General features: G+C 38.9%; 1 protein-coding gene across 3 annotated transcripts in view; it reads right to left on the minus strand.

The window, feature by feature from the left end:
- TMEM117 (transmembrane protein 117) overlaps positions 1-24,227 on the minus strand; it is a 392,305-nt gene that overhangs the window by 361,776 nt on the left and 6,302 nt on the right. For 2 of the 3 annotated variants that reach the window (XM_054591210.1, XM_054591212.1), the window contains exon 2: positions 21,971-22,275. In XM_054591210.1, coding sequence (XP_054447185.1) covers positions 21,971-22,247 — 277 coding nt within the window. In that variant the 5' untranslated portion in view covers positions 22,248-22,275. Of the gene's footprint in view, positions 1-21,970; positions 22,276-23,089; positions 23,192-24,227 lie in introns of all 3 variants that reach the window. The other variant, XM_054591211.1, reaches the window with a different exon arrangement.

Below are 24,227 nucleotides of genomic sequence, written 5' to 3' on the forward strand. Positions count from 1 at the left end.
CCACTTGCTCCCTTCCTTTATTAACAACTACTACCTACACTGACAAAATAAGTCAGACAGAGAAAGGCAAATACAGTATAATTTCATGCATTTATAGAATCTAAAATTTTTTTTAAAAAACAAACAAAACTCACAGATACAGAGAACAGACTAATGATTGCCAGAGAGGAGGCTGGAGGATGGGTGAAATAAGTGACGGGTATCAAGAATACAAACCTTTTAATATAAAATAAATTAAATCCTAAGAAAATAAGCCTTTAAAATTCAGAGGAAAAAAAATTCTGCAACTTTTTATGTCAACGGATGGTGGCTGGACTTAACTGTGGCGATCATTTTGCAGTATTTACAGGTGTCGAGTCATTTTGTTATACGCCTGGAACTAATATAATGTTGTATGTCAATTATATTTCAATTAAAAAATTATCCCAATAGTCTCACCAATAAAATAAAGGCAGAACTAATGAATGCTACTTCCAGGCAGAGGTAATAAGAAGCAAGTAGGGCCTTCTCCATCTTCCTGTCTTCCATCTGGCCACTAGATATTAATGAGCTGGGTGCCCTTGAAAAATTACATCTTGAAGACAAGCCTGAATGATCCTAGAGATGATGAAACAATGCCAAAGGAAACTGAGTTGAGGGCGCAGTGCTAGGCTGAGGCCAGGTACGGCAAAGAAGAAGTGGGACACTTTGGGTAGGAGCCAGCAGACGAATCTGTCAGAGACCCAGAGAGCCAAGTCAACCAGGGAACACTGCCACCCTGAACAATCTAAGAGAAAGCAAATCCTGAGTTATATCAGCCGCTAATCTTTACTATAACTGCTGGCAAGACAAACAATAACCAGAATGAAAGGACAAAGCCATGGAGACAGGAGGAGGCATTGGACACCTGCAGATCATGAAAGGCACACTCTTCTATCCTACCCCCAGATGGCATCCTGGAGAGGGAGAGGGGATCTGAAATAATGGCTCTTATACCCATAGGGAGTAAATCAAAACTACACCACGAAGGTATTCAAGTCTGAATGGTCTTAAAGTTTAAGCTGTCCCAATTATTCCACATTAAACTTACTATATGAGACTATATGCAGAGGTTTCCAGCTGTGTGGTGAGTGGGGTTTGTGAGCCCACATCATTCTGAAAAAATAAGTAATACAGGATGGGAAGGAGAGAAGAGCAATACGTAAAAACAAAACGGCCTCAGATTTCTTTCCCTTGCTAGTTGTTAGTCAACCCCAGTAATGGTGTGATAATTTGCCACTCTTCTTTTCAACAATAAATAAAGCAGCCCAACATGTTTTTGTTCAAGGCCCTGTCCCAAGTTAGACGTTTTAAATATTAAGTAGCTAGATATCAATCCCACCAAAGTTGCAGTCAGCGTAAATAATAAAGAAAATAATAAAAAGAGTGAGAAATGAATTTATGAAACAAACTCTACTGGACATATCCTGCATGATCTTTAGAATAAAAATGAGAAATACAGGGTCTGGCACAAATAATGTCCCTTTTTTTAATTACAAACTCCTTTATTACAAAATCATAAGCATGCAATTCTATAACATAACAATAGCTCACTCAAGCATACCATATGACATTTTAGGTGAAATGTTCAAATTAAAACTATAAATTATTACACCCATATTATTACCCTACCAGCCACACTCAAGCAGGCCTTACTTCTGCTGGGCCCTGTATTTAAGCCCAGTAACATCATCCCAAAAGCTCAGATGTGGATCTCCAAGTACCTCAAAAGAACTTGTAAATTTGGTCTAGGGTTCTGAGCACCCAGGACTGACAATAAGAGGAGACACGCAGCTTCTCTGTTTCCTGAAGAACACAGCCAGCTCCAAGTACAGCTGAAGCTCAGACCTTTTTGCTTATCCTCTTGCCCCACCAATCTCTGAATCCTTTTACATACATACATACATACATAAATACACACATACAAACACACACACACACCCCACCATACTTTTCCATCCCTTGTGCTGGTTTAAAAAAATAATGCTAATTTTTTTTCTTTAATTTCCTTAATACTGCAAAGAAACTCTTTGTATTTCACTTTTTAAAACCACCATTTATAACGTAATTTGAGGCAACTTGTATCTATTAAATGGTTGATGTTAACTTGCTCTTTACAGAGGAGAATTAATAGTTTATATTAACCAGTTCAGTTCCCTTGGGGATCTCCTATTACTTAAGAAACTAGAAGAGAAAACTTATCAAATATCAAATGTTATATACGAGTGAGAAAATGCAATTCCCACTTGTATGGCCAGAGGGATTTTGGTCACCCTGGCTTCACTCCTTGCCCCGGGGTCCAATGTGATATCACCACTACCCTTTCAGAAATGGGGGGTTTGAGTGCACATTTAGATAATGAAGAAGGCAATAAATCAGATAATAGCTCAAATTAACTCAAATGATACATAAAGAGCATTTCTTGTGTGTGAAGTACGGACAAAGCACTTAAACTGAAAAACAAGTCAAATTAAAAAGAACACTAAGAATGCAGGAGCGACTATCCAAGAAGCCATGTAGATTAGAAACAAAAAGAGGGAGTAAAGACTGAGGAAAACAGGCAGACTAGATGAGGCTATCTGCCAGGATTTAATTGGTTTACAACTTTCCAAAATAGAGACTTTTATTTTTTTTTACACAGTTTATACCTGTTATTCTGCTCACTCTTGAAATGAAGAGACAAATTAGAGTTCCATAATTCTTTCCTATTTATTGTGATAGAAAAGCAGAATGTTCTCTCTTCTTCGCCATTTTAATTCCCTCCTACAATGTTATTAGTAAGAAAGTTCATTTTTACTAGTCCAAACAGCAGAATGCCAAAGTGGGAAAAGCTAGGACAGGAAAAGAATAAAATAGAGAAATGAAGGAAGTCGAAACAGAAGACTAGAGAATAGTGAGTGAAAAAGATAGATGGATTTTTCAGCTCATATTAAAAGCAAACTAGCTGTAACAAAAACAATTATAACTCATTGGCTATAATGATAAATGAGTAAAAGATAGGTAGGAGCCTAAAAAGAAATGGAAGAGAAAACAAGTACATGCGAATAACTTTAAGGAAGAATAAAAAGAATGCGAGAAACAAAAATAAAATAGCAAAAACTCAAGTACTTATGTTGTTAAAAGGCAAGAAACAAATTCTGAAAATCAAACAGAAAATGACAACAAAAGGAAAGAAATAAAAACTAACTGGATAAAAAGGACACAGTAAAAATAGGTAGAAACAGTAAAGAAAGGAGCCCTTAAATGAGTAAAATGAAAGTGAGCAAGTTTCTTTCATTTTTTAATGACAGAAAATTAACACAAATGTTTTCTTGCCTGGGCATGAGCCTCAGATTTTTGGCTAATTCATGGCACAAAAACAATAGCTTCAATATTTTTATTGTATTTTGGTATTAAAATAATTGTTAAATAAGAACTTCATTAGAGCTGTGAACATCTGAATATGTTGAATGGGCTTGATTCCTTTATATCACACATTTTAGTTAACAGAATTTCAGCTATATTTGTAAAATGTAAATATATTTTACTATACTAAAGAGTTTTGATTAAACTAGAACCTCAAATAATTAACTTTTAAAATTATCCCTATGCCGTAAAGCCTTTATTAAATGTGCTAGCTTCTACTGCATTAAACTTATTAAAAAGAAGAAAAGTAGGGTTTTCTTTCATTTTTAAATTGTAGGATAACACTGAGAATTCAAACCCATAAAGTTTTATCGTTCCATAAAAAAGATAAAATGGAAACAGTTTTTATTACAAACTCTTGTCTCTGTTAAAACTATCACCACATTTAAAGGCTCTTATTGCAACATCTTTCCGTCTTAAAGTTTTCAGCTATACTGAGCACTCACTTCTTAAAATTTTGTTTCCCATGGCATCTTTAATGCAATTCTCTACTGGTCTTCCCACATCATTTTGACTATGGTCCTACATTTTAGACTCTGACTTTATAACTTTCTATTTCAAGATATGTTATAAAAATGCAGTAAAATACCTCGCCTGTGTCATCATTGTTTTCTTTCTCTTTTTGTCAAAAAAAATAATCAAAAGAAGAAAAGTAGACTATAATCTGTTGCTATTAGAAAAATTTCATAATGCTATTAAGGGTATTAAGAATTTAAAAACTAGCTACATTTTACTTCATGATACAGTTTCTTTGCACCATGAAGCAAGACATACTACTTGATGGTAGAGTAAGAAAAGGAGCACATTAAATTTCTCAACTGGAAGATGGAAAAATTCAAAATTACCTGTGCCACTGGGAGATCATCAACAAATCATGCTCAGCCTTTTCTACGACAGTATGTCCTGAATGACTTTTGATTTTCCATTCTTGAGTAAACTAACCCTCTGGTAACATTAGAATACCCAAAAGCTCTGTCATGAAAATTATTTGGGATTCTCAACTAAAAGTTAGCAAATTAGATGCCTAAAAGAAAATATCTTGCAAAAAAAGGAACTTCCCTCCCTCTTAATACTTGCTGTGTCACTGAGTTCCACAGTGGCCAAACGGAAGCAATGCCTTAGTCATAGGTCTTCCATGGTTAGAGGCACGGATGATGTTTTTCCTTTATTTTTAGCAGAGTATTTGTGCTCATAATGATGGTCTGTGCCAATACTGTTTCCAAGCCAGTCCTTGATTACTCCAGGATATAAGCCAAAAACGGAAAATGATGAGCTTGCCATTGAGATAGGTAGCAGGTAGTTCTGATGATAGGGAGCTTTGAAATGCCTTAATCACAGCTCACCCATGAAACAGCAGATTGCCACACTCATTTATATCACTAACCTTTGAGCAATTATCATTTAAGATTTAAGAGTATGTATTTCATAATTAACAAATATGTTGATGAAGAAATAAGAAATTAAGACAGGACCAACAAAGCTCGTCAAACGATGTGTTTGGGGGGGCTTTTTCTCTGTCAGAATAATACTGGATGAATTGTTGAAGACCCAACAGGACTTAGTACTGTGCTCTAAACCCAAGAAAAAAAGATTCCTCATAAATGCTTAAAAGAATGTCTCCAATTAATCTTTTATGAAACATTAACTTCTTGTTGGTATACACCAATTATAAAATCAAATCAATAAAAAGTCAATCCACCCTCAAGTGTTGCAAAATGGCTCTGTAATAGCTGACATAATTGTACTAAACACTAGTCACTGTTGTGCAGACAGTCAAACTAGACAGACATTTTATTCAGTTAATTTCCAGTTGCAAAACCATGATACAGTGAAGATGAAGCTGCAAAAAGGAGATTGCTTCTTTGCATCATCTAACATAATAGACACCTGCCTTCATGGAATATATTCAAGAAATGTTTATTAACCCCCTGAAATATGCAAGATAATGAGGGTGTATACCAAGATAAATTATAGGGTAACATTTGAAGTAGATTTTGAAGAACAGATAAGATTTGACATGTAGAGACGCAAGAGAACAGAAAACACGAGTTAGAAAGGCAAAAAAGGATGAGCAAGAACAGGGAATAGAAAACAGTCCAACTGGACCTCATAGTCCAGGTTTTACCCATTGAAACTGCAGTCTATTCTGCATTCAGAGATAAAAGGAAGGTAAGACACTGATTAATTGTTCATACCAACAGAGTACACATTTGAAAGCACATTCCAGTTTGCCCACACATTTATTTCACCAGTTGGCAGAAAACAGCCAGAAACACTCAGTTCTGTTAAGCCTATTGCCTATATTATAGAAAATAATCATTCCTGAAGTTGTCCTCCATCTCTCCATGTCCTCCTTCCCACCGTACACATGCCTGGCAAATAAGCTGGCTGTAAAGTGCTTAGAATAGGGCCAAGCACTTAGTACGTGCTATAGTAAGTATTAAATACATACAAATGAATCTTGATTCCCCCTTTTGCTTAGGGAATAACACCAAGTCCTCAAGAGCACTAGAAATGGAATAGTTTAAGCCAGGGAATTTCTCTGTGGAGAGCTTTTTGATAATGGATTCAATTTTTTTAATAGATATACAGCCATTCAGGTTATTTCTCCCTGTGTCAGTTTTGTTAAAATGTGTCTATCAAGGGCCAGCCCTTTTCAGGATTTCCCTCATTACTTTCCAACGCTGTGCCACCCCTAACTCTATACTCTGAGTCCACACATCAAGTGCACTGAGGCTTTCTACAAGAGTCAGAGCTGCCCCTATGCTTAATGCACTGGGGAGTACCTTCAGGGTTAAAACTATATACACATGGATCGCACCAGTATGGCTCTCTTTTATCAAGGTTGAATCCCCTCCTGTTTCTGCCTTTTTTTGGTCATTCCCCAATGTCTTAAAATAGTTGTCTTTTGGGGGAGGGGGTAAGAGGTTATAATTTTTATCTGCGGGAAGATGAGTATGATGCAAGCTATTTCTTATTACTGGAATTAGATTCCCATACATAACAAAATTTGTATTGAATAAGCATGAGTACACCGACAGCGTTTTAAACTCAATGTGTCCAAAATAGAAGTTTGATTTTTCATCCCCAACTCTTTTCTTACCTCAATTACATCTCCTTACATTTTTAAATAGTAACATAACCCACCCAGTTGCTCACACACACACACACCCAGAGGTACACACACAAGATCTATCTTTAAATCTTAAATGTATCGCCCACATCCAATTCATCATCCTATCCTGTGGGATCAATCTCCAAAACTCATTCTAATTCCATCCACTTCTGTCTGGCTCCACTGCTACCATCCTGAATCAAATCACCATGCTCTTTTACCAAAAAACTAACACAGAAATTTCCTAATTACCAGTTAGAAATTAGTTTTCCTGCTTGCAATCTTTCTCCCATGCAGCCATTCCTTTCAGAGCAACCCAAAAAGTCACTGTAAAAACCTAAATCACATTACATCATCCCTCTGCTCAAAATCCTAAAACAGCACAGTCGTAAATGAAAGTAAAGGTCTTTACCACGGCCTACCAAGTCCTGCATCATTAACTCCTACCTACCTCTTCTTCCTCCTCCTCTCTCTCTAGGTCCCACAAACATCCTTGAGGTTTCTCAAGTGTACCAAATGTTTCTGCCACTCTTGGATTTTTTCCATTTGCTATTTCTTCAATTTGCACTGCACTATCTCCAGGTTGTCACTTGGCTGGCTCCTTCTCACCATCCAGGTCTTAGTTCCAATCTAACCTCCTCAAAGGGAGCTAATGTGGCCACACTACTTACGGGAGCCTCCGCACTGCACCCCAGAATTTAGTGCCTCAGCTCTCTGTCTTGTTTTCCTCATAGAATACATCATTATCTGAAATTATCTTTCTTTAAATTGTGTTTGTTTTTAAATTCCTCTATCAGTTGCAACAGGTTAGGTTATGTCACAATAACAAACAATTCCAAAATCTCAATGGGTTTAAACACAAAGGTTTATTCCTTTGTCATACTACATATCCATTAGGGTCAGCTAAGGGCTCTGCTCCACACTGCCTTTACTCTGGGACTCCGGCAAACAGAGCAGCAACAATGTGGAACACTGGGAAAAAGCTGGAGGGTCTTGCATGTGCAATCAAGTGCCCCAGCTTAGAAGTATCACATGTCACCCTTACTCACCTCTAATCAGCTGGAACGAATCAGAGGACCAGAAGAACATCCAACCACGTTCCAGAGATGGGTGGGAACTGCATGAGTGACCCAATTATTTTTATTTCCCCCACCAGAGTGTATGACGTATGAGAAAAATCACCTTGAGTGTTTTGTTGTAGTTTTTATTATTCAGTTTTATCTCCAGTTCGTAGAACTAGGCCTCTGATACAGCAGGCACTCTAGTAATACATCTTGAATGAATTTCTAAGTCTCAAATACCTAGACTTGCTCACTGAAGGTCTTCCTCCTCCGACTGCTGATAGATTTTTTTGGGGGGGAGGGAATAAAAATATTCTTCCTTCATATTGAATTTGATTTGCCATCTGGAATTTGGCTGTTAAGTAAATCCACTGTCCTGATTTAAACACAGGTTGTTAAGCACTTGCGTTTACAAAATTCAGTGGAAGGGATCAAGTCCTGTGCCCTGTTTACACTCTACACAGAAGCTGGAGAGCAACCTAGAAATAAATGGATAGGGTCACTTTTCAGTTAGCTAAGCTAACATGGCTGGGGTTATAATGGGGAAAAACTGGGAAGGGCTCTGAACTCCCATCTCTATAACCTTCCTGCCTCCTATGGACAGGACATCTATTCATCCTTAGAAAAGGAGAGACACTTTTCTTACTCTACGGCGACATCTGGGAGTCAGAACTTTAAAAACAAGCAGTTAGAACGGCCTCACGCTGCTGCCTTCGGGACCACCTTCCCTAAGCCCACCGCTAAAAACACCTCACAGAGGAGGCCCTGCTGGCAGGGATGGGGGCCAGGCACAGCGTGGAGACATTCTGTAAAAGCATTACATAATTCACCTACTGCAAAACACAAAAAGCAGCTTTCTTCCCTTCTGTGTCGCCCTGGGGGGGATGGAGGTAGAGTGGGCACCCCCAGAAAGTGGCCATAATGGGGAGTCCAGAAGGATAAAGAAACTGCCAGAATAAAAATCATTGGTTGTGGATTATTATTTCAGAGTCAACTAAGAAGCAGGGAGGGCTCAAGGGTTCCACTAAAATACCAAGTTTAGGGAAAAAGACTTTTTCCAATGAAATGCCTGTGATCTCGCTATCCCATCTCACACCCCGCTTCTCTCCTCTATTCTGTTCACTGGACTCCAGTCATTGGCTTCCTGACTGTTCATCAAACACTCAAAATGCTGTATTTTGCTGTGTATAATGCACGCCCACATTTTGGCCCAAACTTCCAGGGGAAAAAAAAAAATCTTTCATTTTAATTTTTTAATCCAATTATTTATTTATTTATCTTTAGAAACAAAACTGGTTCTCAATTTCCAGGGTATTATTTTGCATACGGGTATCGTTATTGTTTTCTAGAGTTACACCTTTAACACATAAGCATAAATAAAAATAATTAAAAACATTTATATAGATACAGAATTGGTACTTTCCATGTATAATGTGCATCCTTATTTGTCCCTCAAAAATTTGGGCAAAAAAAGTGCACCTCATGCATGGCAGAATACGGTACATGACTGCCTGTGGCCTGACACGCGCCCTGCTCTCTGCTTAGGCAGTTTCCTCCGAGAAAGCTACTTGGGTTGTTCCTTCGTCTCCTCCAGGCCTCTTCTCAAGGTCCCCTTATTGGAGATGGAATTCTGGGAACTTCCAGACTCCATCATAGAGTCCTCCACCTTTATTTCTATTTATTAATATAAAATGACTTCTTTGTGTGATGTCTGTCTTTTTCCACTGGAATGGAAGTTCAGTCAGGGCAGGGACTTTGTGGTGTTCGATGCTGAATCCCCAGAGCCTATACAATGCTCTATAAGTATTTATTGAATGAATAAAAATATATTTATTATGAAGGTTCTTACACTTTGCAAGTGAATTGAGTCAAATCGAAGAGCATAATCCCAAAGAGTTCAGGCAAACACTAAGCTTCAAAAAAGAAGTTCAGCGCCATCAGTATCTTCACAGGTTAATGGATTTGTCTGTCAGTGTAAATCTGCTTTCTTTTCAAGTCTCTTCTAGTGTTGCAAATAAGCAGAACAACACATTCCTTTCTTTTACCAAACTTAGAAAAGAAGGTAGGATGATTTAATTCTAATGATAACTTAAGGTTCCAATTTTAGAAACTGATTGATATGCCTTATGTTCAGTAAAGGATGGGAATGGACTCAGGGAACAGAAGTTCTTAAAGTGAAGAAATTTTTTTTTTAAAAAAAAAGAACAGTGTGCTTGTGCTATTGGTCTTCCCACACACTCTCGCTTCTTCCTTCCCCTCCTCCCCGTTCTCATTGCCACTCCCAAACCCAGCCTCACTCGCGGGGGGTCAGGCGTCCCTGGCCGCGGCGGCACACCTCCCTGCCCGAAGGCCAGCTATTCTGCAGTCATCTTCCTGTCCCGATTCTGCCATCCTTGTGATCACACATGTTTCATTTTCTCGATCTCATATATGTTGTGGTGTCTTTTAACAAGAGTTTACTACTTTTGTACTTTAAGGAAGGGACATGCTCCATGGCTTCCCATTGTTTTCAGAATAGATTTTAAACGCCTGAACCAGAAATTCAGGTCCCTCCACAATTTGCCTTGCAACTTCCTTTTCCTTTCTCCGCTGGATCCAAACCTGCTGATAACAAGAAAACTGCCCCATTCACACTCTACCCCCAAACCATTTGTTCTTCCCTTCCCCACAACTTTGTGTTTGCCATTCCTCCAGCTTGAAATGCCCTCCTTCTCCCTCACACAGAATTCTCCTGGGACTGCAAGGCACAGCTCAGATTCAGACCCAAGGACTGTGGTAGAAACAGTGATCAGACACAGACTTCTGAGATGGTGAGTTCGCGAGTATTAGAAATGCTCAAAGACTGGATGAAAATGTAACAAGGATGCTCTCGCCAAGTCCACGAACCCCAAGGAGCTATGGTTCCTGTGACCTCCTACTGCTGCTTGAAGTCTTAGTTGACCATTTCTATTCCGAACGACTTCTTGCCACCTTCAAAATAGCCTGACCACCCCTTTTAGATGGCAATGATCATACGCTGGCAATGCAGTGATATGAGAGCTCTATTTTCATACGTCAGGGTCTAATCCCCTTAGCTCACTGAGACCTCCTGAAAGACAGAGTCTCTGTCTAGTACTATTCTTTGCAAACGGTAGTACTCGATAAGTTTGTCAGTGATGATGCTGAAAAATGGTACAGTTCAAGTAGAAATAAATTGGAAAGAACAAGAAACACTGCTGTATACCCTTTCATGAGATGGTCAGCCAAGTGTGGCCACAACAGGGGACACAGCAGGAAAACAACATTCATTATACTCACAAGTCCTAGGGAGACAGAGTCACTGCATGCCAGGAGGGGGCCACATTGGGGCTATGGGACACGAAGGGCCAACGGAGCAGGCACAACAAGGCAGGTGGGGAGCCAAGAGTATCAGGACCCATGAGCAAGTGCCTTTACTGGGGGGTCAGGAGTACACAAGCAAAAGGTGCAAGGAGGTTTCATTGGTGTGCTTGAATGCCACTTTGTCACGGGGTAGTGCGGGGAGGGGTGGAGACGGTAACAAGGGGAAGCCTTACCACACTGGTAAACCTGGTCCCCTGGGAAGGGTGTTCACAGCATGTTGTGGGAATATTGAGGCAGCAGATAAATATAATGTTTATTATAATATGAACATTAACTACCTTGGGTTGCTGAAAGATAAGTTCAAGCTCACCCTCTTGGGTTTATGTGTGTATTTGCTTGCCCTCCCTTAGCTGGTCTATCCGTGTCAGTGGGCATGTCCTCAAGGACACACAAGGTATTATAACAAGCATGGACTAGCCCAGGGAAATCTTGATGCATAATCACATTGCTCTTGAAGGAAGGGATCAGGCAAAGCCTCACAGAATGTGAGGTTACTGATGGCTACAAGGGCAGGAGGTAATGTGTGGCGTCCTTCTGGGTCAGTAGCAATGACAGGCCTTGCCCTGGAAGTGTGTGGCTTCTTGCCAGGTCAACTAAATGACTCTCTTTACCCAAAAGAGAGGGCTGGTCAGGAAGAGGGAGGTGCCAGAAAACATCCCTGAACACGGACAAAGTGGGGCAAAGCTGTAGGGAGTTGGCCTAGCACAGCCCTGCCCTGAGGCAGACGGGCTCACTGGCTGCCAGTTCACCATCTGGGATGCCTGAAAAGGACCTGCCTGGGAATCAGGAGGCTTCAGTTTAGGTTCCAGTTTTTCTGCTGGCTATTGCTGTGACCTTGGAGCCAGAAAAATCAACCCCGTATGTTTCTGTTTACCCATCAACAATAAGTCTGGGTTGCGGCCATGATAAAAATATTTACAAATCAAAACCAACAAACTGCTTCAACCACCACTAGTACTCAAATACACAGCTTCAAAACCATGACTAGAAAGCAATCAAAGTCTGTCTTTGGAGAGGCCACGTGCCCCTTATGCCAGTCTGACCCCCCTGGGAACTCCGAGGTCTTCTAGTGGCCATGGTTTCCCCCCTTTCTCTCCAGAATCCTGCATAGCAACACAGCTTTTCTATCAGAACACTCTCCTATGTTCCCTCGGCAACCAGCACTTACCCTTTGGACCAAGATCTCCCAACGATGCCAACTGTTAACATCCTTGCTAGTTTATCACACCTCCCAAGTACCATCATACTTGAACCCAAAGAAAAACATCTTTAAGAACTGATTCTAGTTACAGGAATTACTGAAAGAAAACAAAACAAACCAGGGAAAACTTTTGTCAGTGCACTCTCCAATCCCACGCCTCTTTCACCCAGGACTATTTACCTTATACCGGAACGACAGGCAAATAGAATATCTGTCAATGTGGTTTTAAAGAATCAAGTGATCAAGCACTCTTCACTTCCAATTTTACTCTACATTCTTCACCCAGCTGTGAAGTTCCACCCTGGCTAGTTACATTTCACTCATCAGTGAAGCGGTTTCTCTTGCATGGTTCTGCCTGCTGCAATTCCACTTAATGATCGATTCCATAAGAAATTTCTACCATTACCTCCTAGAGGTGGGAAATGAGGAGTGGAGGCAATGATTGGACCTGGCAAGGAAGGGGTACTTAGCCCCTGACTGACTCATCTCTATCAAGTGCACTAAAAACGACCTAGAGAGGTACCTGGTTAATAATTGCTTAATTACAATGCTTTAACCTGAGTTGGTTTTATCAAGTCCTTGAGGTATCCTTTGACAGTGTTTGTATCCTCTGTCCTGCTGGAACTAGAGCACCTAGATGATCCTATCACACTGAAAGCTGCAACTGACTGCCCTTTAGTGCTAATGGGTGTGCAACTGCCCTGCAGGGCAAACCAGTGAAGGCACCTCATCAGCAGGTGAGGAAGGAAACGGCAGTGTACTTGGGACTTCCAGCCTCACCCTCCTTTCCTGCTCTGTGGGAAAGAAGAACGTTAAAGTAACAGGATGAGTTTTTTGAAAAGGGCTACCAAGTTCCATAACTCTTAAGACACAGAATTTCCCTGTGAAGAGAGGTGTTCTTTGGGGATTATTTTAATGCTAAGCATCAGTCATTTCCCAAGTTATCTTTCCTAACCTCTCATATCAAAAACTTTGCTTTTTTTTCCCTCTATGTGAAAGGCTACTCTAAGCATTGGAATAATATATTTCTCTAACTTGAATTCTGTTGTCACTTCTGATTCTGAAATTATTTTACTCTATAAAAACGAATTATGGGTTGACAACTCAAGTGTCAAGAAAAACAAAGACTCTGGCACTCAGTATACATTGGTTGAGAATAAAGATGGTGATAGACATTTAAATAAGATGTATCATGAATATCAACTTGTATTTTGAGAGGACTTAAAACTATAGATATTCTAAGTAGCATTTGGCTACAAATACAGCATTTCTGCAAGTAATTCCTCCAAAATGAATTCCTTATCACCTTGATTATATAATTTTTTAAATAATCAATTGTTGGCAATCACTCTGAGTACTAATAAATACGTTTTTTAAAAATTTACTATAAACTATCAGGAGAAACTTGAGGGTCATTTATACTATTCAGCTACTCAGATATCAAATTAACAAAAAGGGGTCAGATAAAACTCATATTATTGCATTAAGTGGTTTTCTTTCCTAAAATTCTAATTATATCTTTCTTTGTATTTTGATGTTCCTATATCACCATGACTATGTAGTCCACACTTTCTGGCATATCTGAATCTTTCCTATTTTGAAATGATAAAATCATCTGTGTAGCTCAAACACAAAGAAAAAAATTTCAAACTAGAGGTAAGCTAAGACAATATAAAACAAGCATTCAGCTTTATTAAATTCATTAAATGATAAAACACTGTTGAGTTACTTGGTATTTTATGGAAAACGGCCTTTTAAAAACAAAACAAAAGGCCCTGGTTGGTGTGGCTCAGTGGATTGAGTACCAGCCTGAGAACCAAAAGGTCCTGGTTCAGTTCCCAGATGGGGCAGGTGCCTGGGTTGCGGGCAGGGTCTCCAGTTGGGGGTGTGTGAGAGGCAATTGATTGATGTAGCTATCTCTTACATGTCAATGTTTCTCTCCCTTTCCTTCTCTCTCCCTTCCCCTCTCTCTAAAAATAAATAAATAAAACCTTTAAAAAATATAATAAAATAAAAATAAAAAATAAAACAAAAGAAAAAAATCCAAGAATTTGTCTTGATGTATTGAGAATGCTTTATTCAGAACTTCCTGTTTAAAGCTAAAACAGACATAAGTACACAGAAAATAGCCAACTCGTTCATATTTTGCATAATATAAACATAACAAAAAATACACTTTCAACATGTATATCTCTTAGATGGTTATCTGTCAGACCATTCTTTACTGACAATCTTCTAAACAATTACGATTTCTATGCATCTGGTATCTTGGGGGAACCAAAGATGTATATGACATGTTGCTTATAGTCAGGCTAAAGTCCATTATCCTCTCTCTGTAATTATGAAATCCAAAAGACTTTGATCCTTGTAACTGATTTGTGGGCAACACCTGGCCAAACCTAAACTCACTTGGCAACAAAACCTAACCTGAACAGATTTGACACTGTTTATAGGCTTTACTTATATCACTTCATGTAAACACATATATACTCAGCTACAGAGAATTAATGTGTGTGATGATGAGGGGTTTTCTCAGCCAGATAGGGTGAACTGCTAAATGCAGGCACATGTACTGAATTATGAAATACTGCTGGTCGCAAAGTCTGGATTAGAAATGATGGGCCTGGATTAAGTTCAGAAAGCCCACACTGTGCTGTTCTGAACACTATTCAAGGTAAATGGGCCAACGCCTACGTCTCACTGCCCGAACCCATTATTTCCTGATCTCATTATCCCTTTAAATGGATTCTCCTAATGACTTTCTCTCTTAATAGGACAATCACCCCTTAATCACTTAGCCCAATCTTCCGAGTTACCTGTAATTTCATCCTTACTCTCAACTCCTCGTCTCCCATCAGTTGCGGAAGCTTCACAGGATCCACACAGCCCCACTCTGCCCACTGTCCCACCCCTATTCCGCACCGACCTGAACAGTTTCAAGCCTGAATGACTGCAAGAGGCTCCAAAAATCCTTTTCCACTTCCTTTCTACTTCCCTAATCTCTCCGTTGACAATTCCCACTAGATTCTGCTTCAAGATTAATCTTGTCATCATCCTCCATCTTTTCTTTCTTTAATCCTCATCTGAGGACGTACTTATTGATTTTAGAGAGGGGAAGGGAGGGAAAACAAGAGGGAGAGAAACTCTGATGTGAGAGAGAAACATCGATTGATTGCCTTTCACATGCGCCCTGACCTGACTGAACCTGCAACCTAGGCACCTGCCCTGACCGGGAATCAAACAAACGTACAACCTTTTGGTTCGTGGGACAATGCCCAACCCACTGAGCCACACTGCTCAGGGCTATCCTCCATCTTGTTCAAATATGTCCCTTGATTCAAATACCACAATGGAAGAGATAAAGTTCAAAATATGATACTGGCATTGAAAGGCCAAAGAATTTAGAGTCAGCCTATCTTTATACTGCATCTCCTGCTCTTTCCTAACACAAACCTTTCACTCCAGTCAAAATAAGCATGACCTTCTCAGTTTTTCCTCACTCCAAAAAAGCTAAATTTGTATCATCTCTTTTGCTCACACCATCTACTCCGTGACCCACAATTTGTAACAAATTCTTTGCATTATATCTGACTATTTTAATCTCACTCATGCTTCAGACTCAGCTTAGATCCCATGTTGGCAGCAAAGTATTCTTTCACCTTCCTGGCTCACGGTGATCTCTCTTCTTGAATTCCCACAGCTCTCACAGTCTGTACTATTTATTTGATACTTGATATGCACTTCCTTGTATTATCAGAGTAATTAATTGTTCATGTATTTGTATCTTGTCTCTTTAACCAGATTTTAAATTCCTTCAGAGCAGAGACCATGTCTCATATTTTATGAATGAATAAATGAATACCCTTCTATGGCTTACAACAAAAAGCAACACTGGCAAAGTTAACATAAGAAAAACAAAGGAACATTAATATTTCTTCATTCAAATTTATCAAATACTACAATGTTTCTGGCATTGTTTTAGGCACTGAAGATTAAATGATAAACAATACAACGTAGCCCCTGCCCTCATAAGGCCCCCACGGTATGGCTAGGGAACCAGACATTAATGAAAATATTATATAAAAAACTGCATACACAAATGTGTCTTGGAAAAGAAACAATGTAATATTAAGAGCTTCAGAACCATTGTCATGTGCTATACCTGTCAACTCATTCTGAGTTGGCCTTTCCTCCACCTGTGTTAAAAAAAAAGCAATTAATAGAGGCTCTCTGTACATGTTAACAAACAAAAAGGAAAAAGGGAAGACAAATAGCAGGAGCAGTTTGTTAGAGGGTGTTCTAAGATTCATCCTTAGATAAGGTTATTCAATCACAAAGCATTACTTAGACCTTGATCGCTTTGCCCTCCATAGAATTAGTTTCAGGAACTAAAAACATCACAGAACTGCTTTATGCTCTCAAGTTTGTGAAAATTTGTATTAAGACATAAAAATATGAAATCCATTTCTGCTTTTCCCACTTCACCATTCAGTGTCTCCTGTACAAAGCAAAGAAAAAAGAAAGACTTTACTGAAATTTAGGGCAAAGAAATCCCAGAATTTAGTGCAAAAAAAAATTCTCCTGTGAAACTTGTAATTTTCATCATTTCTGATATTCAAATCTATCCAATGTATTATGTTTCTCTTTTTTGTCCAGGCTCCAAGGAAGCTCAAAACCAACAAGGGAACAAAATTCACGAAATCAAAACATATTTGATTCTCCCTGTTTTCTGTGGTCCTCATTTTCTATTCCTATTGTATTAAGCATATGTGTTATTGTAAACCACTTCAGTTCCTTTCTGAAATAAATTGATTCTTGAATAAGCTCAAAGAAATTAAATTCTCCTTTTAAGCCTTATCATCAGCATAATAATTTTGAATTTCCCTATTCATGGATATTTCTAATGTATAACCCTCCAAAGGTTAGGATACATTATTTGAACACATGCTTTTTTTTAATGGAATCTACCAAACAAATGAAAAAATATAAACTGACATTCCACTGGAATCCAATTTTCATAAATCTTAATACCTCAACAAGAGTCAGTATTAAATCTAAATAAATTCTTCTAACATATTAATATATCAATTCTGACTTCACATATGGTCCTAAGTTATTTTCAACATTTGGGAAATTTCAGATTTGTGACTAGTCTCAAATCATAAAAGTTTAGTGCTAACAGGTACGAAAAACCACTCTCTATTATTATTCCAATCATAAAGTGAAGGGGAAAGAGAGATAATTTAAAATGCACTTAATCATTTGTGTCTCTGATAACATGTAATTTCCAATTTGCAAGAGTCGCAATTTTTATTTGAGACAATTTCTCCTACAAACTGTAAACCCAGAGAGAGAGTTTTATGCTAGTGACTAAAATAGGCACAAAACTAATGTTTATGTCACATTAAAAGGTAAAACTTATAACCAATGAACTGGATTAAATCATGTGCTCATAGAAATATTCACTTCCTCATGCATGCATAAAACTGGCAATATTGTGTTGTCCTTTTGGAGTCTATTAAGAAGAGACTTTCCATCATAAAATAAATGAGGGAAGACTCACAAGTTAATTAAGTGAAAGGGGCAATAAAAAGCATGGTAGCATTCTATTTCATATTTTTATTTAGCATTTCCTAAGAGAATGACAAAACACAACTTAATTGATCTCACAAAATGATTCTGATTATTTTGTAAACCATTCCAATTTCATAACAAAAATTCCAGTGCTTGCAATTAGCAATCCTCTCCTCTCAATATACATACCATCACCACCATCACCTACCACAAGCTTATGTCTACAAATTGTTAAAGGTTTAAGTGTGGCCTTTAAAAGATGAATCATGTGTAAGTGCTTATTATTTGGGAGCAAAGGTGGAAACATTTATCATATTCCAAGCCAATGAGAAAATGTGTGTATGCCTGCATTAAATCTTGGATTCTTTTCCCAAGCGGGGCACAGCTGCCAGTTGCAGAGGACCCCGATGAACTTCACATACTCTCTCTGGTGCGTGTGAACACAAGTGGAAGCCGGAGGGAAGACAACAGACAGAAGGGAGTTAAAGAAAGCATCCCAGAGGACATAATGCTTGAACTTGGACATGAAAGAAAAGAGAAATTAGCCAACTTCACAAGGAGAGGATGAGCACGACGGGTATGGCACGGCACGCAGGCGAGGCGCAGAGGCCTGCGGGGACATGAGAGACTATTTCTGAGGAACCAGGTCTCTCCTCTGGTCCTAAGTCACAGACCAAAGAAACCTTCGGAAATGCTGTCTTTCTTCCATGTCTTTACCTGCACTTCAATCCAGCTTCTTTTCCACAGGTTGGAGAACCAGCAAATAATTCTGCGTGGTATAGAATGTCAAGAATCAGGTTTGAAGTCAGGCAGGAGTAGATCGTAATAAGCTTTAGGTACCAGCCAAAGGAGCTAAGACTTTTTTCTGTAAGTGACGGGAGACATTTAGCCATGTAGAAAAATTATTTCGGTAGCAAAATCCAGAATGAACTGTGGAGAACTATTAGAAGCAAATGATTAACAGTTTGTGAATGAAAGAAGAAAGAATGGCCATAAAGATGAAGATGAAGGAAGATGAAAGGAGAAGACAAGTTTCAAGTTCATTAGAAAATTCAATCAGGAATTTACTTATCCCCTTGTCATCAAAATTTGCAGAAGGACACTGATCTGTGTGGCTCAGTTGGTTAAGCCTTGACCTGCAAATCAAAGTTGCTGGTTCAATTGCTGGTCAGGGCACAGGCCTGGGTTGCAGCCTGACCCTGGTTGGGGGCTGAAGTACTTGTGAGAGGCAACCAATTGATGTTTCTCTCCCCCTCTCTCTCTCCCCTTCTCTCTAAAAATAAATAAAATCTTTAAAAACTTTTTCAGATTATCATCCTTCTTTAATGCCCCATATTATTTCATAGATTTTTAGTACAAAAAAATAAAAGAAGAAAACCAGCACATTGCCAGATAGAAGTGACAAGCAGTCTGTACTATAGAATCTTCCCTACCCTGTGGTAAGCAAAATTTATTATATAAATTAAGACACACTTCTGCACTATTTTAAAATAATTTGTACTCAATATACCACTAGAGTGACTTTTCAGGGCTGAATTATTCATACCAACAGGAGAATTAAAAAGTAACTCTGATTAAAATGTGATGTTATCATAAGAGATAAGACTTTGCAATGGAATAACTTAACAAAGTGCAGCAATTACAAAACCAAATGATCTGCTCTTATTATTAGTACCATAACCTTGACCATATGATTCTCAATCAATCTTTAATATAGGCAGAAAGCTTTTTTCCAAACTGGATACTTTAGTCCAAGTTTGCCTCAACTTTCTACACTGAACACATTTGTTGAATGGGTTACAAACACATCAGCCATTGCCTGTGTGGATATGTATTGTTTTGTCTGCCCAGGACCCTCCGCTCATTTTTGAAAACTGACTCCTCTCCCCCTACCCACCCAATGGTTAACCTCTTCTACCCATGTGTTTATTACACAGGCTACCATGCTTGTTCAGTGTTTGGTGGATGGCCCAACTAACACACAAGTCCCTAGGTATCATCTGTATCAATGAGCTTTTCTCTCCGGCTTTACTTTAGCACTCACTCTCTAAAGACTACACCCTAGTGGGAATCACCACAAAGAATGATTGCAATCCTGTTACAAAAAGTATCTAACCACACCCATCAGTCCTTTCCCTTTTCTTACACTTCGCCTGTTCAATTTCATTCAAGTCTTCTGATCCTTGCCCACATCTCCCAGACCATCAGCTTCCCCACCTCCTTTCTGTATCCAGCCAGAATCCCCTCTTAATCAAGAACTATTTTTTTCCAACGCTCCATTTATGTTCCATCCTTTGTTTCCAACACAGCAAGTGTGAGCAGTCTACACCTAGATGAATCACTCTCAAATTCTGTTCCCGGTGACAGCTCTCAGAAAACCATTCAAGAAGTCAGATTAGGGTCATTATAACAGCTAACCTCAACACCTCTCATTGATAATCAGTAACCCTTTCATTCATTCCTACTCTGCTTCCACACTCCCTCAGATTGCTGTTCAAACCTTAACCACTTTCTTCATTTCCTTGCATCATCCAACTCTCCATGTTTATCTTTAGCTCCTCCTTCTTCATAATGAAATAGAGATCGCCGGATGGCAGCACATTCCCCTCTCTACTCCTCCACCTAAACACATCTATTAGAGTGCCGACCTTTACCTCCTTGACGGCTGTTTCTGACGAATGGGGCTCTCTCCTTCTGTCCTCTTTAAGGCCACGATTTCTACCAGTGGCCTAAATCACAGACCAAAAAAACCCTCGGAGATGCCATCTTTCTTCTATATCTTTACCTACGTTCAATCTGGCTCCTTCCCTACAATAAGCTGATCAATCAATATCATTCCTCAAATAAAACCAGCAGCAGCATGAACAGCAACAAAAGTCTACCCTTGGTACTACCATTTTTAGCTACTTCCTATTTCCTTCTATTTCCTCACCAAACTCCCTGAAATTATGTATATTTATAACAAACATAAAATATGTACATTTTATAATTTATGTAATAGAACCAGATGGCGAGAGTTTAAGGAGAAAGTAGAGACTGAAAGGAATATATATGTGATATTACGTATGTATATATATGTATGCACACATATATAGTTTGTTGGTTCATTCATTTCTTAAACCATTGCCATCTGTTTCTAACCAAACTTCTAGACTGAAAATACCCACAATAAGTCACCTATGATCTTATAACTGAAAATACCCACAATAAGTCACCTATGATCTTATAACTGCTAAATTCAAATTCTATTACCAAGTTCTCTTCTTAATTCAGAAGCATTTAAAACTCTCATTCCCCATGGCACCTACCAGCTCTTTGTGTATTATAAAATTACTTATTTAGTTAGTGTCTTTTTCCTGTAGGATGTAAATTTTTATACAGGCAGAGGTCTTACCTTTTTGACTCACTATCTAGGCCTGGCATGTAATAAGTGATCAATGAATATTTGTTGGGCAAATATCACCCCCCTCCTGGCCAAAATCAGCTGGGCCAGAAGTGGAAACTATGCCTAAACTGGTCTATGTAAGACCCTTCCCTGAATGTTTAAACTTGGGATCAAGAAAGTCAAGCCAGCCTTTCTGTGTGATATAAAATGATCTTCAGTGGGAATGGAGAATAAAGCAGAAACGATGGAGGAGTCAAGACAAAGAACATCCTGATAGAATTCAAGCCCCTGGTTCCATGTATCCCAATTATTACAGTAAATTCTTTCCTTGGTCTCTCTGAAACATCCCAAAATCCTTACAATAAGTTATCTTTTTATCTTAAACTAATTTAGTCTTTTTTTTCTGTTTCTTACTACCAAGAGATTTCTTACTAATATACTGCTCTGTGGTTGAATAAGCTCAAAATAAATATCCTAAAGCCAATTTTGATTTATTTATAATATTATAATTAGGTACTATTTATGGGAAAAGGGTTATTTTCATCTATTCCTAAATAAGATTACACATACATTCATTTTTTTCCTCTAAAACCATTTTTTGAAATGAAGTGTGGTATTAACTTTACCACATGATGATCTTCCTTAGGCCTTAGCAAAATAAACCATTAACCAGAGAATAGTTGGAGAACCTAACTACAACAGTGTATAACAAATTAATGCTGAAGGGTAAATTGAAATACATCTTAAATTTTGCACTTAGAAATAACAAAGTTCTATTTTGGAGAATAGAAATCAAATAATTATTAACCTTGTATTTCATGGGTACTTACCAAACAAACGTTGATGGAACAGAAATTTGCCAGCTATTAGTCCTGTGAGAATGGCGAGTAGCCATAGAAGCACCTTCAGAAGCCTCCAGCCAACTCCTCTAGGGTATTTATTTGTTACAAATGAAAAACAGTTTCCAACAACAATAACATTGGCTTCGGTTTGGCTATGAGACACTGGGTCCTCCGCAAAGATTAAGAAGTTAAAGAAGATCACCAAGTAAGCCACAATCATGCGAGACCAGGGATGCTGGAAATAGTAACGAAAGTCTTTACCCATCCTTCAAAACTTCAATTCTGTAGTTTACCTGTGTAAGAAAAGATACATCGGGTTACAGCAGAAAAACAAATAGTTGCTCTCTTCCTCTTACATATTCAGATTTATAATCACTTAATAAAGAGTTATTCGGAAAAGATGATGCCCGTTCCTACTTATAGCACCAAGACAAGTCTGAGATTGAAGAAAGTAAATATTATCCCTTCCCTACTATCTAATAATACCTATGATCACAGGTGGATTTAGCAAAGAAGAATAAAAGAACAGGGGAGAGGAAGGAACACGAGAGGGCAGAACTCTCTCTAAATCTGGGGTGACTGCGATGACATGTAGCAGTCCCCTCAGGAGGAAATGCAGCAAGCAAAAACAATGCACTACTTCTCCTCTCTGAGATTATTTTTGTTACAATTATAATACAGACTCATTTAAAAATTAAAGCAATGTAGAAGTTAACTGAGCACATATTCCTCTGCCCAAATCCCTCTCCCCAGTTAGAACCCCTTAATAATTTGATGGGTATACTTTCAGATCTTTTTCGAAACATTAACAAATGTATGTGTGTGTATGGACTTTTATAAAAATGTTCACAGTTTAGTTGTCAATTTCAACCCAGAATAAGTTTTATGAACTAGCTAAGTCTATGGTACAATAGGAAGGATTGCCCAACTGTGACTGTGGAAGGAAGCGAGGAGGGAGGCCTCACACAGTAGATACCCAAGCACAAGATTGGAAAATTCGCCTTTTCTTCCCCCAAGTGATGAAGGCAAGCATGCTCAGCCCAGGCGTACAGAGAGGCACAGAGGCAATGCCAAGTAGGTAACATGCCTACAGCACTGGGTCCTAACCTGGAGGTGCACTGGAAGCACAGAAGCTTTCTTAAAATGATGTCTAGATCCCACCTCCGAAGTCTTGCTCAGCTCCTCTCTCTTTCCTTTCTGGGAGCCAGGCTGCATGTAGAGAACATAGTAAGCTTGTGTGGGTCCACCAGGGTTGTGACTGGGTGATTAAGTTTAAATCTGGGGTTCATTTTTGATGCACCTATTTGACGCTCCGACTAAGCTATATCTCCCTTCTTCCCCCCAATAACAAAGCTAATGAAATCTAAGATACATATCATACTAAAGGCAAAATTTCACCACACTCTGCCAATTCTTCTTTCTTCTTTCTCCAATTTATTTAGAACTGAAAAAGAGGGATTCTTACAAAGCCAACAGTATTAGCCCTTCAGGCTCAATGTTGGGCGTCTGCATGCGTTACCATTTCACTTTTGTCATAACAACCCTCTGAAAGGCTGTCATCACTTCCTGCACAGGCAGGGAACTGATGGCCACACAGGGTATGTAACTTGCCCCAAGTCAGCCGGGAGGAGACTCTGATTTGAGCCTCGGAAGTCTGACCCCAAACCCCGATCTCCAGTCCCTGCAGGCAACCAGATCAGCTCCAGGCACTTTCTCTGCCCGAGAGGGTAGACCCAGGACCCAAACCCACGGGCGTCACCCCTCAAATGCCTTCTGGAGAAACATTCTTCTCTAGCAACAATTATATTAACTCTGCAATACATACTTCTCTAGCACAGGGGAAAATATATATACATTCTATATACGGGGTCCAGCAGAAGTAACACCTGCTTGGTTGGTAGGGTAATAATATAGGTGTAATAATTTATAGTTTTAATTTGAACATGTCACCTAAACTGTCATAGGATGTGCTTGAGCGTGATATTGTTATGTTACAGAATTACATGCTTATGATTTTGTAATAAAAAGGGGCGTTATTTGTGCCGGACCCTCTCTGCATCTGTATCTATCTCTCTCTATAAAAGATCAAACCACAAGCCTGAAAAGCCTGAAATGACCCTAAATCACTGGAGATCTGAGAATGGGCTCCATCGTTCCCAACTCCCAAGCCAATATTCTAGGCTGATGAATGTCAATTAAACCCACAATATAAGTTAATGAAGACTTAAGTATTTTAGAAAAGCCA

The sequence above is a fragment of the Pteronotus mesoamericanus genome, unplaced genomic scaffold (assembly GCF_021234165.1).
Source record: "Pteronotus mesoamericanus isolate MK-2021 breed Mesoamerican mustached bat unplaced genomic scaffold, CSHL_Meso_final scaffold_21, whole genome shotgun sequence".
Lineage (NCBI taxonomy): Eukaryota > Metazoa > Chordata > Mammalia > Chiroptera > Mormoopidae > Pteronotus > Pteronotus mesoamericanus.